Source organism: Rhipicephalus microplus, chromosome 1 (genome assembly GCF_043290135.1).
Source record: "Rhipicephalus microplus isolate Deutch F79 chromosome 1, USDA_Rmic, whole genome shotgun sequence".
NCBI lineage: Eukaryota > Metazoa > Arthropoda > Arachnida > Ixodida > Ixodidae > Rhipicephalus > Rhipicephalus microplus.
Window position 1 is genome coordinate 216,162,681 of NC_134700.1, and position 21,002 is coordinate 216,183,682.

A 21,002-nucleotide genomic window follows, 5' to 3' on the forward strand; every position below is an offset into this window, starting at 1 on the left:
ATTCGAGTCCTAGATAAAAAGTAACAATTGTACAAGATGCGTCGCCAAAACGTCGTGGCATCCGCAGTAGCAATGTGTGCATTACTATGCGGCCACTCGAGCTACAAAATTGCCAAGCCAGCCAGATTGCGTTTCAACTTAATAATGAGTGTGTTACTCAACTGTCACTGCACTTGACACTCTCCTGTGACGTTCCGAAGAAAGACAGCCTTGCGCTTCTAGGTGGGTTGAGTTGACTGTATGGCGAGTTGGTGCCTCATTGTGAAATAGCCAAACGAACAAAACATGGCCCAGAAAGCAGCGTTGTGTGAAGGATAGATGAGACCTATTCTTTCCACAAGGTTCTCTTTTTCCTGCACTGAGTTTCGTTTCACACAATGATTTCGCAATCAAAGCTTCTGGATAGGTCAGCGTATACAAGTGGGAAGCGATCCAATCTGCATTACACGACTTACACTTTGCGCCTTTCCGCAGTGGCATCCCAGCACATCGTTTCATCGCTCATTCGCGTTACCGTCAACATTGATGGAGGGTGGGGAAGGCCCTTCCGGAGTTTTAGCTCCACTACTTCTTCATTTGGGCAAAACTGAAAAGTCGCTGTGCAGTTGGCATAAGTACGGAAAACGAAATGAGAGCTCGCACTAAGTCAGAGCAATAGAATTAGTGTGGTCCTGAATTAGGAGAAGTAGCCCCGCCGCGGTGGTTTAGTGGCTAAGGTACTCGGCTGCTGACCCGCAGGTCGCGGGTTCGTATCCCGGCTGCGGCGGCTGCATTTCCGATGGAGGCGGAAATGTTGTAGGCCCGTGTGCTCAGATTTGGGTGCACGTTAAAGAACCTCAGGTGGTCAAAATTTCCGGAGCCCTGCACTACGGCGTCTCTCATAATCATACGTTGGCTTTGGGACGTTACACCCCACATATCAATCAATCAATTAGGAGAAGTGATTTCAAAGTTCACTGATGACAGGGGGCAAAGCTGTTTTAACCAGTAAAGAGACAAAACTATTCTCAACTGCGATTACCACGCGCAACGCTTCCAACGATACGAGTCGAGGCAACGTCTGCAGTTAACGGCAGGTGTGATCCTGGGCGGTCAAGCGCAAATCGGCCGCTGGCTTCATGAGACGCCGGCGGATAAAGTGCGCTGATAAGCTGCACGCGTTTGTCGGAACAAGTGTCGGCTAGCAAAGAAGGACAAAGAAGGTTGGGGAGGTGGTATTGCTCGTACAGGTTGAGCGCCGTAGGGATAAGGGCCTTCTATACGGTGGCTGTAAAGGTAGCAAACAAACAATAGTACAGAGCATAAGGGCAGAATAGGCGCCGCGCGTAAGCATCGTACGCACTTCACTTCTCAACTGACCACTCGCACAACAGCGCTGATGATGATAATGATGACGTCGATGATGTCGGTGGAGATAAGGATGATGACAGGTATCTCCAGGCAATGTTTTCTCCGTCTGCGTAGCAAATGTTCTTGTGCGAGCGCCGACTATATTGACTGTCATAGTTGTTATTAGACTACGACCTGCCGTCAAACGCAACAGTTACAACTATAGTAAATAATGTAGCGCAAAAGGTATTGATATTCGGCAGAGGTAATGTTTTTACTAACAAGGAGTAACGTTTCTCTAAGGCCAGAACGAAACGCTACATGTAGAAAATGCAGTCAGTGAGACGGAGAACGTGGTAACTTCATAGTGACTTTTGAAAAGGCAATGTAACTGTGCAAATGGACCTCAATTTAGAAAGACCTGCTCGAGGTTAGCTTGGCGCACCTTAGAACGAGGTCCTTCAGTACATAATACAACACACGCCGTGGTCGTAACATGTCGTAACGAAAATTAATTGATTGAGTTCGCTGAAAGATTTCGAGAAGCTGGAATCGCTGCAGCACCTGGCGGAGGATATCTCAACCTGAAGTTACTTTCGAGGTGACCTCTGTGATCCGCTTAAGCAACGCCCCGACACAGAAATTAAACCAAAGAGGTACAACAGGACACACAATTCCCGGCCTGCGAGTGCCACTACCGAACATCTAAATCTGTGATTAGGGTCACCTGCAATTTATTTGTTGTCAGTAAAGTTAACTTGTACTCAGTCGTTCGAGCAAGGTGGTCATCATTGGTGTAAGCGAAAATAGAGGGTAAGAAACTTGAAGGACTTTTCAGCCCAAGCTGAGGACAGGCAGTAAGTAAGGCCCGTACTCAGAAACCAACCTTATCCTACATCTCATTTTTCTTATGGTTCTTATCCGCTCAAGACGCGTTAAGTCAAATCCACTTAGGTAGTGTTGCTTAAATGTAAAAAAAAACATAATTATATCTGGGGTTTTACGTCCCAAAACTACGATATGATTATGAGAGACGCGATAGTGGAGAACTCTGGAAATTTTGATCATCTGATGTTCTCTAACGTGCGCTGATATCGTACAACACACGGGCCCCAACAATTTCGCCTCCACCAAAATGCGACCGCCACGGCCGAAATCGAACCCGTAACCTTCAGGTCAGCAGCACCTTAGCCACTGATCCAAAGCGGGGTACTAAATGTACAAAAAAGTAAAGCTGGGAGAAAGATAGATATGGTTGGCTTATTAATGCTGTCCTCATGTTTGTTATTGAATCGCATTAAGGAAACAGAAACGATAAGTTCATGTGAACGATAAGAATAAGGTTGGTTTGTGAATACGTGCCTTAGTCTCAATGACGCACTTGTCGAGCGTCATTGAGACTAGTCGAGCCCGCGTTTACCGTTGTATACCAATGTTTACGCTGATTTACGCCAGGGTTCCTTCACTTTCCGGGTTAAGGTGTCCTTTTCTCGCTGCTCTGACAGTGACGCTACATTTTCAGTCGACGTACATGCGTTTACTATGCTAGGTAGCGCGAAAATGTAGCAGAATAAAAAAAATCAAAAAAAAAATTTATCTTTGTCGGCGCGAGCCGCGGGAAACCGGCAGCACTTAAGGCAGATATTTTTATCAGATGTACATAGTCGAGACCTGAGTGTTGTCCAGTTTCACTGCAACGCGACAACACTTCTAAGATCAGGCAGCTGACCGCCGGCGGGCTGACTCACAGCAAAGCACCCTACTAGCACAGCGATTATAGTCTGGCACACTGGAGTTTCATCTATACTGTTGTGCCACCGACAGGTTCCTCGTTCGGCAGCACGTCTCACGAGATCGAGCCCTGTTTCGACGAACTGTCTCCCCCCCCTCCCAGCGCCGCCTTCTCTGCAGGAGAACCGTGCAGTCCGGGGATAACGTCGTTTCCTCCGCCGGGCCACTTTGCAGTTCCGGGTATGGCTACATCTCCCCCTCCGAGCCCGAGAACTGGTCCGAGAGAATGGACCAAGGACGCTATTTAAGGCCGAGCCGGCCCCATGTTAGGAGATTTTGCCCCAGCCGACGTTGTCGTGCTGGCTGGCTCTGTAAAACGACAACCTGCGATAGTAAACGCTACTTTTGTTGCTGTTTTCCAAACGGATTGCCTCCCTCTTTCACCTTCGGGCTAAGGCTTCATCGAAGTCCGCTGGACGGCCCGCCGCTCTTCGCCACCGCTACCATCGCGACAGAGCAAAATTCATAACAGTGGTTGGCAGCTGCGGGATACGCCACCCCTGTCCTCAACGTTTTGCTGCTCTGGGACCCGCTACCCCGATCTCAACGGCTGAAAAGTTGGATCGGATCCCTGCAAACCCGAGGACGACCACCGTGATATCGTTTTGCTGCCCTGGGACCCGCTACGCCGACTTCTACGGCTGGAAAGTTGGAGCGGATCTTGGCAGGCCCGAGGACACCCACGACACCACTCGACGGCAACGACCAGATGGCCGAAGTCACCCGCTCTAGTTGGGTGAGTGCCTGACGTTCGTCTTTTGTCGTCAGACCCTGTTAGCACAGAGTAGCCAAGTATGTTCCTTTAGATCTTTAGGTGGCTAGTGCTTGGCTGGTTCTCGACTTGCTTCACGTCGAAGAATATAGCTTCTGAGACAAAGCTATTTCAGAAAGGAACGTGCACGAGTTGCGGTACACAATGGAGAAGCTCAGAGTGAGGGACCTTCTCGATGTTTGTGAGCAGCTGGGTGTTTCTGTTGCTAGGACGAGCCGCAAAGGAAATATTCTTGATGTCATGAGAGCGGAAGGAATAACTGAAGAGGAGGTAGAAGAGGCTATGGAGACAATTAAAGAAAAACAGCGGGAGGCTGAGGAGCGTCAAAAACGCGAGGAGGCTGAGGAGCGTCAAAAACGCGAGGAGGCTGAGGAGCGTCAAAAACGCGAACGCGAGGAGGCTGAGGAGCGTCGAAAACGCGAAGGCGAGGAGGCTGAGGAGCGAAAAAGGCGAGAAGAGCGTCAACATGCTCTTAGAATGAAAGAGCTGGAACTTGAGCAACTTCGCATAACATCGGCGCAGTCTAGTTCGCTATCCGTGGCAGACGAAATGCCAAGACAGAAAATCCAAGATTTGATTCTGCCGTTTAGGACGGGTGGAGACATCGCGCTTTTTTTAGTGAACTTTGAGCGCACGTGCGAGAAAATTGGGATAAATGAGGGTGTCTGGTCCCAGAAGCTTCTGTCAGTCATTCCGGGAGAGGCCGCGGAAGTAATCGCACGGTTGTCTAAAGAAGACTGACGACTACGCTAAGGTCAAAGCGGCCCTCCTTCGTAAGTACCGCTTGTCTGCCGAGGCATTTCGGCAGCGATTTCGGCAAGCAAAAAGGGGCAGTGAATCATGCACAGAGTTCGTGTACCAGCTTAAGTCTAATTTGAAAGAATGGCTTAGAAGTGCGGATGCTTACGGTAACCACGACAGGGTGATTGATTGTGTGGCCCTCGAGCAATTCTATCGTGTGTTGCCTGAAGATGCCAGACTCTGGCTTCAGGACAGAATGAAGGGAACAGACATTGACAAAGCTGCTGAGCTAGCTGATGAGTATTATACGCGAAGGAATTTCCAGTTGGATCGCGATGATACAAAAGAGAAGAGGGACTCCTCAAGGCGGCTTGCTGCTCAAAATGCAGCACAAAAGATGGCTCCGCCGCGTAACGAATTCAGTCAGGGAGCGACTAACAATGAGAGGGAAAGGAGAAAGCCAGGAGAGGCACCTGAGTCGACAGCAAGTGCGAGGGAACACGTCGACACCGCTCGAGCTTTTGAATCAAAACGACCAATTGTATGCTACAATTGTAAAAAGGAGGGTCATATCTCATCTAGCTGTAAGCAAAAGTTTGTTTTCGCTGGCATTCGCGAGTTGGACGAGAACTTGAAGTTACTCGAGCCTTACATGCGCGAAATTGTGGTCAACGGAAAGAAATGCCGGGCACTCCGTGATTCAGCTGCGACGATGGACGTAGCACACCCATCTTGCATCTCCCCTGGCGACTATACTGGCGAATGCGCCTGGATCAGACAGGTTGCAGAAGAGCAAAGTGCCTGTTTGCCAATTGCTGCGGTTGTTCTAGAGGGAAGTTTTGGAAAATTGCGCACTGAGGCGGCCGTGAGCCCTAATTTGCCCCAAGATTTTCCGTACCTTTTTTCCAACAAATCAGAGCAGCTCCTTAAAGAAAAGGGCCAGTCATTTTCATCTCCCCTCGCGTGCATGGCACTCACGCGATCGCGGTCCCGCGCTCTCGCGGGGAGACTTGAGGTCTCGGTTTCGAACGAGGAGGCGGACGAGCGTGAGGCAACTCCCCAGGGAGACTCGGGCCAAGAGGCGACTAGTGTATCACCGGACATCGAAGACAGTAGGGCTCCGGATACGGTAATGGCTGCCGAACGCGACGAGCCTGTGGAGGTTAATGAAAGCAGAGCGCTTCAGGAGAGCGTTCAGTCGTCCCTGCTTGGTCCAACATCCACTTGTTGGGAAGAGCTCAGTAAAGTAGACAGAAACACACTCGTCACTGCGCAGGCAAGTGATGATACCATTAAGAATCTGCAGCATAACGGGAAAGAAGGAGTAGCCCGAAAGAACATCTCATTCTACACGAAGGCAGGGCTCATGTATCGAAAGTATCGGGACGCTGAGGGTAGAACGTTCGACCAGCTTCTAGTGCCAGAGAAGTACCGACGACAGTTTTTAGAACTGGCGCACGGAAATGCCTGGGCGGGCCACCTTGGCATCAAGAAAACAAAGGCGAGGCTCGCACAGGATTTCTATTGGCCTGGATGCTGGAAAGATGTAGAAAACTTCGTACGATCGTGCGACACGTGTCAGAGAGTAGGCAAATCTACTGACAAACGGAAGTCCCCGATGAGATTAGTGCCTGTTATCACAGAGCCGTTCCGGAGGCTCGTAATTGATATTGTTGGCCCCCTTCCAGAGTCCCGTTCCGGTTGTCGCTACATTTTAACTGTTTTGTGCGTGGGAACGAAATTTCCCGAAGCGGTTCCGCTAAAAGAGCTCACCTCTCCCTGCATTGTGGACGCACTTTTGTCCATTTTTGCCCGCGTTGGCTTTCCAGCCGAGATTCAGAGTGACAATGGGGGCGTATTTACCAGTTGTCTCACAACAGCGTTTTTTGAACGCTGTGGAATAAAAATAATCCACAGCTCTATAGGACATCCACAGTCTAACCCCGTGGAGAGGATGCATGCTGTACTCAAGCGAGTTCTGAGAGCTCTTTGCTTTGAACATAACAAAGATTGGGAGGCATGCATACCCGCGGCACTGTTCGCCATACGGTCCGCTCCCCACGAGACAACGGGATTCAGTCCCGCCGAGCTTGTCTATGGAAGAAACTTAAGATCTCCATTTCGGCTATTGAGAGACTCGTGGGAAAGATATGAAGAAGACCCACGCGTAGTCAGCTACGTTTTAGATCTGTTGGAAAGACTATCTAAAACCAGAGAGCTAGTTGAGGAAAACATGAAGGCGGCTCAGAGTTTAGCGAAGACTTACTACGATAAGTTGTCCCGGAAGCGCACGTTCAACATCGGCGACCAGGTAATGCTGCTACGACAGTGTAAAAAGAACAAAATGGACATGCAGTGGGAAGGGCCAGCTAAAGTAATGTCCAAGCTTTCAGACACAAACTACGAGGTAAAACTGGGCCGAAAGAAAGGTAAGGTTTACCACAGTAATTTAATGAAGCCTTACATCCAGCGCCATGCCGTGGTTAACATGACACTGAATGCGGCGAACGAAGTGGAGACCGACCTTTTAAGTTTTCCACGTGAGAGCGACGCGCCAGCTAACAGGCTCGTACAGCTTATTGCCGAAGAGCAAAGTCTCACGGAGAGTCAGCGTGATGATCTCACGAAAGTAGTTAGAGACTACGCAGACGTGTTTTGCGACAAACCAGGGAAAACCTCTTTGGTAGAGCATGATATTCAGTTATCAAGTGAAGAACCGATCTCTAGCAAGGCTTACCGCGTATCGCCGAGGCAAAGAGAGATCATGGAAGCCGAGATCCGCCGCATGTGTGACTTGGGGGTCATCATTCCAGGTGAAAGCGATTACACCTCCCCACTCATACTAGTCGAGGTTCCGGGAAAAGACCCTAGGCCATGCGTGGACTACCGCCGGCTAAATAAGATCACTTTAGATCAGACGTATCCGATACCTAATATCGAGGAGAGAGTAGAAACCGTGGCAAAATCCACATATATCTCCCTCTTAGATCTGGTACGGGGATACTGGCAGGTCCCGTTGACGGAGCGAGCCTCTCGTTATGCCGCATTCATTTCCCCATTGGGAACATTTCGCCCTTTAATGCTTGCTTTCGGCTTAAAGAATGCTCCCTACTGCTTCTCAAACCTCATGGATCGGGTGTTGCGGGGTTTAGGAGATTTCGCCCTGCCGTATCTCGATGATGTGGCGATATTCTCTGATACGTGGGTCGAGCATGTGACTCACTTGAGGACCGTTCTGGCTCGACTACGTGATGCAGGCCTCACCGTGAGAGCGCAGAAATGCCACTTAGGGTGCGCAAGCGTTCGGCCACATCGTGGGTCGTGGCCAGCGTAGCCCGTCCGAGCTGCAAGTTGCGGCCGTTTTAGAGTATCGTCGTCCCACCACAAAGTCGGAATTGAGGGCGTTTTTGGGACTGGCGGGGTATTATCAACACTACGTCAAAGGTTACTCAAACCTCGCTAGTCCGCTGACGGACTCTCTCCGCAAAACCGAGCCCACCGTCATTTCGTGGGACACAAGAAAAGAGAATGCTTTCAAGAGCCTCAAGAGCGCTCTCGCAAAACGACCCGTGCTAGCGGCACCGGACTTTTCTCAGAGTTTTATTATTCAGTGTGATGCCAGTGACCGCGGCCTAGGAGCAGTTTTGTGCCAAAAAGACGCCGAAGGGCACGAGCGGCCAGTTTTGTATCTCAGCAGAAAGCTCAGTGTCAGAGAGGAAGCTTACAGCACTTCAGAAAAAGAGTGCGCCTGCCTTGTTTGGGCAATTGGTAAGCTAGCATGTTACGTCTCAGGGTCGAGCTTCATAGTAGAAACTGATCACTGCCCCTTGACTTGGTTGCACAACATGTCGTCTAAAAGCGGTCGGTTACTTAGGTGGAGCCTGACGCTTCAGCACCATAACTTTAGTGTGCGCTATAAGAAAGGGAAGCTGCACACAAATGCAGATGGTCTCAGCAGAGCTTATTGAAGTGCAGCCCAGCTCCCTCTTACAAGTTGAGGCACATGCTTCTGGTTTGACGTGTTTCGCAAAATTTTGGCGTCTATTATTTCATTTTGATTTAAACTGTATTAACAATGTCGCATTTCACTAACAGATGTAATTTTGTTTGAAGTGTACTCTGATATGTTACCAGGAAGCCCAGCCTCTACCATTCTGGTAAATTGTTCAAAAAAAAATGCACAGAATTGGTTTTGGGCTGCTTCAGCAGGTTCCGACCCGCTCGTATGGCATTGGGGATGGTTTCGCGTGGCCTTTCTTGGCATCGGGACTGCGCAGTGTAATCACAGCATTCGTGAGGGCCAGCGTTTTGAGGTCTCTAAGGGATACGTTTCTCGTGCTTTTTAAAACGTACAATAGTAGAGACTCAATAGATCTCTTTGCTGCCTTGGTCTGGCGCTATGAGAGACGTTCAGAGGGTGCTTGCTTCCACGAAAGTGGTTTGGCTTTGAGTTCAACTCCGTCGTCCCAGTGATTCCCTGCAGGGCTCTGAAGATCACCACGGAGTGGCTACAGCCTCAACGGTCAACCAGCATTCCTCCTTCCGAGCCGCGCTGACGGCTCAAAACTCCGGATGCATTGTCTGGCGGCGGGGGTGCTGTTGTGCCACCGACAGGTTCCTCGTTCGGCAGCACGTCTCACGAGATCGAGCCCTGTTTCGACGAACTGTCTCCCCCCCCTCCCAGCGCCGCCTTCTCTGCAGGAGAACCGTGCAGTCCGGGGATAACGTCGTTTCCTCCGCCGGGCCACTTTGCAGTTCCGGGTATGGCTACATCTCCCCCTCCGAGCCCGAGAACTGGTCCGAGAGAATGGACCAAGGACGCTATTTAAGGCCGAGCCGGCCCCATGTTAGGAGATTTTGCCCCAGCCGACGTTGTCGTGCTGGCTGGCTCTGTAAAACGACAACCTGCGATAGTAAACGCTACTTTTGTTGCTGTTTTCCAAACGGATTGCCTCCCTCTTTCACCTTCGGGCTAAGGCTTCATCGAAGTCCGCTGGACGGCCCGCCGCTCTTCGCCACCGCTACCATCGCGACAGAGCAAAATTCATAACAATACACAGCAACTTTTCCACTCGAAGATCCGTGCATGTTGATACCTCGGCTGTCAGCTTAACTGTGCTGTTCTTTCTTCAACAGTCAGTCAAAGAATGGGCCAATTATGAAGAAATAAATCGCAGTCGCTGAATGCTTTGTGCTATCACTTAAATTTTCAAACAGTTTTAAATGTATGTGAAAACGTTCACAAAGTAGGTAATCATCCACTGAATACACACCTGCAGGCACGCCAAAGGTGACCATAAGCAACAGATTTTTCTACCCAATTTCAAGATTTATTCTGCTGTTGGACTTGTTATCGATTGCACACCTTTTGTAATGTAATCTGTTAGTCATGTTCACCAGAGATGCAGATAGAAACTGTTTTCGAGGTGTTGGGGTTGAAGCTTAACCGACCTTTATGTATGTTCGTGTGTTTGTATGTTTGCGTGTACACATACCAAATGGCAAATGTTCGAGGGTGAGGGAGTCTTGAATTTGCTTATCTACGGCACTCTTGTGCACGTCGCTTAGAGATATGTTCACGCGTGCCTCGTGTGTAAGCATTAGCTGCATCAGCTCTTTAATTGACGGCATCAGACAAGAAGAGTCATATTATTATTATTATTATAGTTTGTTTTGCTGTTGCTGGTTTCATACTGCACTTGCTTTCTTTTTTTTTCTTACAGCCAAGGCGAGATACCAATTCCCTCAAACAGATCGCACCGTTGGTCACGCAGGTGAGAATCTGTTGAGCGTGTTTTGCTTTGAGCACTCTCGTAAGTTCGAGCACTTTATACTATCGTTTGTAAGAGCCCTTACAGTCAAATGAAAGCATGGATAGTTGTTCTGCTATCTTTCTCTCTACAGTCACTTCAGGAAACATGTAGGATGAACGTATAATGATATATTCAATAGCTTCTTCACAGTTACCTTATTATTTTGGAAACTATTCGAAAGCAGAAGCATCGGCAGAGGATGGCGAAAGGGGTGATTACTCCCGCACTTCAAGCCACAAAGAATTTTCCCGCACACAAGGCACACCGTTGTTCTCCCCATCCCAGTCTCGATGCAACACGGGTTTGCCCCCCACGTCACAAATTTCTGCCGACACTCATGTACAGAAGCTGTATCTGTTTTTACTATGGTAGAGTTCTGAATAACTAAAGAACTACGAAACCTTCTCGATAAATGCGTGCGTACGTAATATACTAATTGTATAAGTACCTCTACCTAGAATTTGGGGCTGCATGAGTAATATCGAAGAACATGCGTATTGATTTAACGAATGCAGTAGCATAATCACGCGCCGCTTCAACGCAGTCAGCATTTCTAAATGTGTTTCTTCTTTCTGTTTTTACCCGATTTCCAATCATCATCGTTATAATCAACCTAACCTAGATCCACTTCAGGACGAAAACCTGACCTGCTCTGTGCTCCTAATAAGGCTTCGGGTAAAGTACTCAGTAGAGCCAGTAAGCATGTCTAGCTTCCTCGTTATATCTAGCAATTTACACCGGAACTAAGAGTGTAGCTCAAGTGTGAATGTTTAAACTAAGAGTAAGCTGTCCCAAAAGGTTGGCATTCGCAACGTATCTGCTGAATCAGTGACGGTTGTGCGACCTCTGCTCAAGATTTTTCACATTTTTGTTTCATTTAAGCTGATTCTGATTTATATAAAGCACTTTCTAGTTGCTTCTAACCAGTTTTGACTTGGCATATTGCTCAAACCACGACTCCTTGAGGAGATATAAGCTAGCGTTGCCAGCGAGCGAGTGCGTATGTGAGTATGATTACGGATAAAATCAATGAGTGTACGAGTTGGCACGCTGGTGAAGGCGAATGATTGCTGAAGAACGGTGGTCGCTAAATCCTTGCAAACTGCACTCTTTGCAGACGAGAAGCGCAAGTGTCGCTCGGGCAAGCTGCACGTGAAGCAACAGATAACGTCTGATCGCGAGGGAGAGGCCATGGACACCGTCAAATTCACCATCATGAGTTCCTGCAACTGTGGCTTCCTGGAACAACGTAAGCACAGAAAAAACCCACGCTCGTTTGTTGCTCAGCTGTGTACTTACGAATACGTCATTGTGGGCCAATTTTTTCTAACATCAGGACTTTTATCAGGCGAATGAAAAGGATTTGGGCAAATATTACAAGAGTTCACTTATATGTGTTGTAAGGTTACAGCGTGTTGTTTTCGTTATCTCTAAACAGTGGTTCAATAGCAATGCTTATCTTTGGTTCTCTTTTATTGCAGCTTATTTTGTTGCTCCTCTAATACGGCGCCTGTTCCTTCCTTTGTGCATTACACGAGTTTCTGTTGTTTGCCTCACACAAGGTGCGTTGCTTGGCAGGCTCCGCCTTAGCCTCCCCTATGACTTCGACCAAAAGGGGGAATAAGTTTTGAGCGATGAGATACGAGTCATGCTACACCAGCGTCCATACCTCAATATTGTGCACGGATTAGAAACCAATAAGCGCTGATTCTATGTCGGTATGCTGGAGATGGCTTGGTGAAAGTGTTTCGTGGGTGATTCAGGTCTGATATCATCGTACCACCAGAACAATTTTAGCCAATTGTGACTTCCAAGTGTTCCTTATGTCGGGAATTTCCTGACTTCTAATGGTAGTATGCAAGGCCGATACGACTGCGTACCATTTTATATAGCCGTCAGATGCATCATCTTTCACAGCATAGGCGTCCACAGAGTTCCCCTTCAAAGGAGGGGGTCAGGGTGGGAGGGGTGGGGCAATTGTTTGTCGCAGCGCCCCCCTCTCTATTATTGCAATGCATGGGGCTGACTTCACCCACCCTCCCAGGTCGTAGCGCCCCCTCCCAAATATGTCAATGTATAGGGCTGACTTTGCGTACCCCATATTATGTGAATGGGGGGGGGGGCACCCCCTTCTGCCTCCTTGTGTGTACGTCTATGCCTGTCAGTGCCTCGACTGCCAGATTTTACTTTCTTCATTATTCTTCAAACTTTAGTCCCCTAAACGAGCTCTTTTTTGTCTCTGATTCAATCCTGCGGTACCTCCCTTCTGTGTGCAGCGACTCAATTCGCCGTGCTGGCAAGCAAGCTGGCGCCTGAAAGCGGCCAGCCACTCCACCTAAGCGAAGACGTGACGCTCATCGGCCTGCCGCTGGGAAAGACAGAGCTGCCCAAGTGCGTGCGCGTCAAGCCTACCCGCAAATCCTTCTGGGGGAAGTTCTGGTGATCGCCGGAGACACAGAGATTCCTCTTTGTGAATGCACGCGCTGAAATCGTCGCATGTGCCATGGGCTCCAGCCGCAGCACACATGAGAATAAAGTGCCTTACTGGAATGACAGCGCAGGCCTGGAGTCTGTCTTTATGAGCATTAAATGCGAAGCATTTCTTAGCGAACCGATGCACTATCTATCTATCCACTTACATCTGGCCGGTCCCGTGGCCACCTCGTTCACTTGGCATTGAGCAAAATTGGCATAGAAGTGTATAAAGGTATTGCAAACATGACTTATTGATCATGACATAAGGAACGCAAAAATGTGGGCATGTATGCCATGCCAAGCACGTCATGTCATCATGCACGTCAAGTCATGGCATGTCATGGCATGTATGTCATGGCAAGTACGTGATGTATACGTCAGGCACCCATGGTTTGTGTGTGTGTGTTTTTTTTCTTGTGTCCGTGTCTGTGTGCGCGCCTTTCCCAGTCTTAACATGTACGCTTCATGGAACCCTTCCCTCCAGTCACTAGTGGCACGTACCGGTATACCTATACCACGGGCGGTGGTATGCGCGTATAGGCGCCACAGAAGATTGAAAGTTTATACCTATCCAGGAATGGCGAGAAGAAGCATTGGTAATTGAAACAGAAGAGTCGAAAAAAATGTGCCATCAGCTTAGCTGACCCGACGAATACAAAGAATAAAAAAGAGGATCCCAGCATGAACCAAACTCAAGCATCCTTCATGGCAGTAAACTATTCTGCCTCAAGGCCACACCAGGTCTTTAAACTGCTTTAGAAAAAGACCGTGTGCAAGAGGTACGTCGGTGAAATATCAATTATGGTTGTAGTGCTAGCTATCTCATTCTATAACCAAGGGATATGCATACCCTTCGATACACATGTCATGCCGGCTTAACGTTCATTTTGTGTTTTAGTGCTGGCTTCGCTTTTATAACAGTCGAACAGACATTACATATGTACCCCTAGGATTCATCAAGTTATATTCAACCGTTGCTCGCCCCCGGAGCGTTGTACGAACGAATGCTATACGCATGATATGCACAACACCAAATCGTATCGTGCGATGACGGAAACATCATATTTTTATATCCGTTAAAACGCATATACTAAGTATGATATTCCCGTCCCCATACTTAGTGTATTCGGAATATTAGAAATATTATATAATAGGAATATATCAGAAATATGCTTTAGTTTAGAAATATGCTTTAGTTTATTCGTTATAACGAATATGTTAAGCATGATATTCCCGTCACCGCACTGCACCTTTATGTGCACTTCCCGTTGCTCCACTTTTCCCGTTGCTCCGGAGTGGAGCACCGTAGTGAATCACTCTGTCTCGTGCGCTTGGTTTCCATAAAACGGACGTGTGTGCTGTCGTTATGTCAGACCATCTATTACCCCTTTAAACGTAAGCACAGACAGTGTGCCTGGTAATAGCACGATGGGCACACAAACATACTCCATCTACAAAAACACGTCGATCCACGTCGTAACTTTTGAAGCAATAAAAAAAACTGCAGCACAGACAGCTAATCACTGACTGCTTCGCATGAAACCGATTCTCACAATTCGTGGGTGGTATCTGCCGAATTTTTCATTCCTGTAACCCCATCATGCTCTCCTGTTTCTTTAATATGTCGAATTGAACACAAATCTTCTACACGTGTTTGACAGGAGGCAATCTAATGCAGCGCCGTCCTTTTATGACACGTCCGCCTCGGCGGATCAGCGACTAGGGTGCCCAGCCGCTGACTCGAAGGTCATGGGCTTGATCCCAGCTGCGGCAGTCGCATTTCAATGTAGGCGAAGCGGTAGAGGTCCGTGTATACTGTGCGATGTGTGTGCACGTAAAGAGCAGTAAGACGGCAAGTTGGGCCAGTTAGTTGGGATCAGTGGTGAACTTGGTTTACAGCGCAACACTAAAGACACGGGCACAAGGAAGGAGCAAAGGAAACGAAGTCACAGTTTTGCCGCAAAGGCGAAGCAATGAACGTGATAGCAACATACTGGAAGATCACGCGCAAAATTGAAAGCAGATCGAAACGTGCCCCACGTTTCTCACGCACAAGTGACGTACGAAACGTACTCACTGGTACAGATGCACGCGAATAAGCGTCTCAGTTGTTACTTTGCTGTGTCTGAAAACCGCACGCTTTTCGCAAACGGAGACTGTAATGATTGCAGTGACCTTTGTGCGCCCAGTGACTACAACAGAATCGTTCCAGGTAAATCCCGAGGCCAGCCAAGACGTATGATCCTCCCCTCCTTCCCACCGGAGATGAGGGTGCGCGAGGGAACGTCACTCCCCTCCTCTAAGCGGTCAAAGTACGCGTGAGAGATAAGAGCGCGCGCTCATTGCGCTATTTTACTGGTAATGCTGAAAACGCGATAATCCCCCCCCCCCCCCCGAGATGCCCGTGAGCAGCGGTAAGTGGTGGATAGAAATAGCTTGCCGTTTGAACGGTCCAGCTATTTCTCCTCGGTGACTCAGTGGTTAACGCCTCACCCCCTTCGTCGCGTTCGACATCAGTCAGAAGAGAACCACTGGACTCAGGGGCAGCCACACTGCTTTTCATTTCTTATCTCGTCAGCGGCCGTGTTAGTCGAGTACAAGCTTGAAAAAAAACGCTCGAGAAAAGACGTACTCCTCCCGGTGTTCCGCGAATGTTCCATCTCTCGCGTTCCCCAAACTCGCTTCTCACCCGCCACTGTGGTCGCCGGTGGCTAAGGCACTCGGATGCTGACCCGCAGGTCGCGGGATCGAATTCCGGTCATGACAACCACATTTCCGATGGAAGCGAGAATGCTTGACGTCCGTGTGCTTAGATTTATAGGTGCACGTTAAAGGTCACCAAGTGATCGAAATTTCCGAAGTCCTCTATACTACGGCGTCTCTTACAATCATATGGTGGTTTCTGGGCATTAAATTCCAATAATTATTATTATTATTAAAGTCGCTTCTGTTTGCCTCCCGAAGGTTGTGGCTGTGCGTCACTCTGCGGGTGTTTAGGCAAGTGTATTTTGGTATTAGTTACCTTGAGAAATGCCTAGCAGCGCAACCACCAAGTCAGCAAATAGAACGGTGAGGTAGATGGCGGTCCACCTGTGTGATCTTGAGTTTCATATAATGGACATCATCGTGTCTTTCATATCGATAACATATTACGCAAAGGTAGGATTCAATCATGCACGCACTGATAACGATGGGAATGTCACCGATGAAAGAAGATACAAGAATAAAAACTCCTCAATGAATATGAAAGCGCAATAACGTTGATAAGCTTCTCAAATGGAGACTAGCAATTGCACCGGAAACAAAAGACATGTGACAATGATGCCTATTTTACGTTTCTATGTATAAACACATTAATAAATTGCACGTGAGGCCATATACGCACAATATGTCTCCAACAAGGTGGCTTAGGGAAAGTCAAGGCAGTATAACCACACAGTGATTGGTCTGCGCTTCGCTGTGATAACGACATCGCTTGAACGCTATGGGGCCTCTATGAATAAGGAAAAAATCAGCTTGCGATGCACCCATAACACCAGCATGACATCACAAAATTTGCGTCACTCCAATATGGCTGTTTCAGTGACGCCAAAGCAAGCCATCTTAGTAGTGCACTTACAAGCCGCTATCTGTACAGGGACTATCCCTTTACAAGATCGGCCCAGCTCCCGCTGAATAAACTATTGCTCCATAGATTTGCGAAACATTAGCGTAGTTACAAAATTGATTGATTGATTGATTGATTGATTGATTGATTGATTGATTGATTGATTGATTGATTGACGTTGTCGTTTGTACGTTCTCCCCACTAAGTATAAGGAGAGGGTGGTTACAATGAACACATTGATTGATATGGGGGTTTAACATCCCAAAACGAAAAAAATATAAACAAGCACGAGTACCTAAAACCACCACATCAGCGCTCAGCAAGAACAAAGCCCGACAAGGGTATCAGTCCATTTATCCCCCGTTGCAATACATTTAAGTATTCCTATAGACTTTCCGTCGGTCACTGAACTATGGAATAACCTCCCACGTGGTTTGGTGTCCTCAGAATCTGCTCACACATTTGCCAGTAAGTAGCGACGTCGTATATAACGGCGCAACTGTTCGCGGAATTTACTTCTTTGATTCTATGCCAGGCGCAGTTTCCATTCGTAGAGTCGTCAATTGTGTGCTTTCTTCTGTTAGTCTCTGCTGTGTTCTGTTTGTTAGTTTTTTTTTAATATGTAGTTCCATCTAGTGGTCTGTGTAGGTATCCTTTGTTTTGATTTTTACTATCTTTTGTTATTATTAATAATCTTGTTTTTCGGTAGATGTGTACATATCTATAACCATTCTGTATCCTTTTGGAGCCACTTCTGTAAGAGCCTGTTAAGGCTTACCGTATGAATTAATAAATAAAACCAATAATTATGATTATTATAGACGCCGTAGTGGAGGCCTCCGGAAATTTCGACCACCTGGGGTTCTTTAACGCGCACCCAAATCGGAGCACACGGGGCCTACAGCACTTTCGCCTGTTTTCCGTTTCCTTGGTTTTGTGCTTAAACACGTCCATAAATGTTTGTTTTTGTTTTTTCTGGTGTTACCGCGCACACTGAGGCTACCGGTGGACTCACTATCTACGAATGGTGAACGTCCTAATAGAAAAAACAGAATGGCAAAAACCGGTGAAATATAATGAAGTGCTAATAATGGATTGTCTCGGATATAAAAACATTACGGTGCTTCAATTGTGATTGATAACACGGTACGATAGGACCGCTGTACTGTACTCCCGTGCAATTGGCTCAGGGACATTAGATCCGCAGTGTCGATCTCACTATCACAACGTTTCAGCCGATTGCTAAGCTGCAGAGGGGGGGGGGGGGGGGGAATGGACGGTAGACAGTCTCACACGTCACGTCTAATAATGTCCTATACATCAGTTCATTGTGTAATTGGTAGCAGCTCGCAGAAGAATCTCTCCCGCTCGCTTTGATGAACTAGAGGGGAGAAATAAAGAGAATAAAAGAATAAGAATCTAGCGAATGGACTGTAGAAAATTTTAAAAAAAGAATGGAGTTTGGGAGTGGGCATGCAGAAGTGCTTCTGAAAGAATTATGTGCACCTCCTCAATAAACATCAACGCCCGAGCTGTGCAAACAAAACGACAAATATAGAAGCACAAAAAAACTCATCAGTGGAAGAAGGAAGACAGACGTCAGCAGGGGAGGTTCGAAGAAGCATCAGCCGAGTGGGGACTTCGGCAGACAGCTCCACTTTAGGACGCCAGCCAAGTTCGCTGACAAACAGCGGCGCATCCAAACTATAGGAGGCTTCCGCAAGGTCTTGGGGAGAGCAGCGTTTAGCTGGCCTTTTCGAAAGGTTTTCTTCCGCAGTAGACAGTTCGTGCTTTGCCGCAAGACTGACAAAGACGATGTAGCTTTATCTATCGGTGCGCTGATGTTGAAGCTTGTCAGGACACCATAAAATACACGTTACAAAGCCCAAAAGTATTAATGCAGGAGTTTCCAAAGCGAAAACTGTCAGCGGGACCTCATATTGATATTACCTAGCGGAACTACAGTGCAGTCGGAGAACAAGCTTAATGGGGGAACATAATGAAAAACGTAATGTAGTTGACATACAAGTAAATCAAAATACAACAATAAGGAGCGTTCGTACTTATTTTCCATTTTGAACATAACGTTATAAAAACGTCGTGTGCAACAAATTAATTTCACCCTCACCGGCGGAATGGTTGAAAAAGGAGGCAGTACATGTATGGTGAGTGTCAATTGTTCAAATAAACAGAGACGTCAGTCACGGGGAGAGGCAGAGTGAAAGAGCAAGCATGACTCCTCCTATCTCTCCGCTTGTAAGTACACAAGATGCGAGACCGACTCCCGAATCGTGAACTTCGGGCAGTTTTTATTACTAACTGCGATGTGTTCTGAATATGCCTACCGCGGCCTCAATTTTATAATATATCAAGGAACTCTGTGACTACGCGACCAAATATATGTTGTTAGCTATTGCATAAAGTGAAACACACTATCTTTTATTTTCTGTTGAAATGCATAAGTAGACATTTTTATGTAAACATATCTTGACAAAACAACAAGGTCTCGCAAAAGTAAGGAGGAAGAAACTTGGTTGTAACAATCCGGTGGCCTCGATGGTGCGGATCCCACTCCTATAGGCGCCAGCCAGGAGCCCTTAAGCCCTGGCGGCGTCCTCGGCCCGTCGGATTGCTCAGAGCTGTTCCTCTCGATCTGTGCTGAGCAGCACGCTCTCTCACTGCTCATCGATATTAGAGGCTTCGCAAAAAAGCTTCAATGATAAGTCCGCACGTGATGAATATTAGGCGAGTTGGTTCGTCGTACTTGAACTGGTATAGCGCATTACGGTAAAGAAGAAATGGCCGAGCAGGCCGACGCAAGAGAACAGAGCGCTAGGGACAGGGCGCGCTCTGTTCTCTTGCGTCTGTCTGATCTGTTGTTATTTACGGTAATGCACCATGCCAGTTCCAGTTCAGCGATAAGGTTATCGGTTTACACAACCTCGTATTAGACCTTTTTTTTTACTTTCTATCTATTAGGTGTTGGTGTCTTTCTGCCTACTACACATGACCGCGAAATCAAAAATATACCATGTATAATGCTGCTTGCATGGTTCTGCGCACCTTCATTGCAGTACTCATAAACGTTCTGCGTGCAAATTATCATAACATTTGGCCGAGTTTGCTGCCTTGAGATGGCATTGAAGGTTGTGGTAACTGTGCAACGACTCACGTCTTGGTGGCAGCAACAGAACAAATTAACGCTGTGCTTGCTTAGGGCAATGAACCGCCGCGAGAGAAGCTAGCGTTCGTACGCGGAACGTTAGGGAGCGCCAGAATCATGGCGCGCATAGGTGCACAAGCAGGCATTTCATGAGCATTTTTTTTTATTTCGTGGGTATCCAGGAAGTAAACTGAAAAACACTAATACCTAATACAGAGAAAGTTAAAAACTGTTTAACCACATGTTTTACAAGCCAATCTACAACTTCCTCGTTAAAATTCTTGCCCGTTTTTAATGCTTCGTAAGTTAGTTAATTTAATGGGCTTAATTAAGCAATTAAGCAGTACGTAAGCTATAGTGAGAATAGTCAACAAAATGCATTTGGTACCATCATCATAAAATGCATTTTCATACTTTAAAACTGTGCCTAGAATTAGCTGGGGGCCCCTTTGTGACCATGCATGAGAAATGAGTTCATGATAAATAAACATCCAAATTTTGATTTCTCAAAACTTCCGTCTAAAGATAACGGCAATGAAGAGTCAACCCAGACATGCCGTCCACGTTTTAGTCCTTAGTGAAAAAGGGGAAAAACTACGGCTCTGTGATTACAGACAAAGTTGATTTAAAACTATTTTAAATAAAAAAATAAGTCCGTACTTGCAATTCGGGTTCTGAAACGGAGCAGACAGTGAAGTATATACTCAAGCAGAGAACCTCTAGGCTGGTACAGACAATCATTCAGATATCTTATTTCGAAATCTGGTACGTTTTGAATGTGCCTGCGTATCCCAGCGTGCAATGTTAACCAAGATACGGTTTATTTTGGCACTGGAAGCACTTGTAAAGTGGGAACCCATGATTTTTCTAATAAATTGGCCCTGTGCTTGTTACGGCCATGTTATCTCCCACAAATACCTTCATCACAACAGCCCATCCAACTTTTCGACTTCGATCTCGGGATCGCCTTCTGTTACTCTTAATGACCAGCGGCTATCTTGCCTTTTCGTTAAAAGCCTTTCCCCGCCCCCTCCCTTTCTCCTCTTGCACCCACTCTGCGCTCTTCTTTTCCTTTACGGTTACTTCTTTCATTTTTTTTTTTCGTGGCTAGCGGTGCTACAGATATTGTAATGTACCTCAATGACACTTTAAAAAAAGCTTAACCGAAGCGATTGCTGCCTTATCGACCGGCTGAGGTGGACAACAGCGTGTGGCCAATACAAACAAGTAAGCTGCTCGTATTGAGACGATCTCAGTTTTTCGCCTTCTACAAATATTCGACAAAATATTGACACCGCCAAGCATCGACAG

General features: G+C 47.2%; 2 protein-coding genes across 3 annotated transcripts in view; one reads left to right on the top strand and one right to left on the bottom strand.

Annotated features, from left to right (window-relative positions):
* Positions 1-13,001, top strand: part of LOC142807353 (uncharacterized) — a 93,291-nt gene extending 80,290 nt beyond the window's left edge. For both annotated transcript variants that reach the window (XM_075891342.1, XM_075891343.1), the window contains 3 exons: positions 10,357-10,407; positions 11,564-11,695; positions 12,723-13,001. In XM_075891342.1, the coding sequence (XP_075747457.1) occupies positions 10,357-10,407; positions 11,564-11,695; positions 12,723-12,889 (350 nt within the window). In that variant the 3' untranslated portion in view covers positions 12,890-13,001. The remainder of the gene's footprint in view (positions 1-10,356; positions 10,408-11,563; positions 11,696-12,722) is intronic.
* LOC142807537 (neo-calmodulin-like) overlaps positions 1-21,002 on the bottom strand; it is a 134,773-nt gene that overhangs the window by 94,202 nt on the left and 19,569 nt on the right. The window lies entirely within an intron of this gene.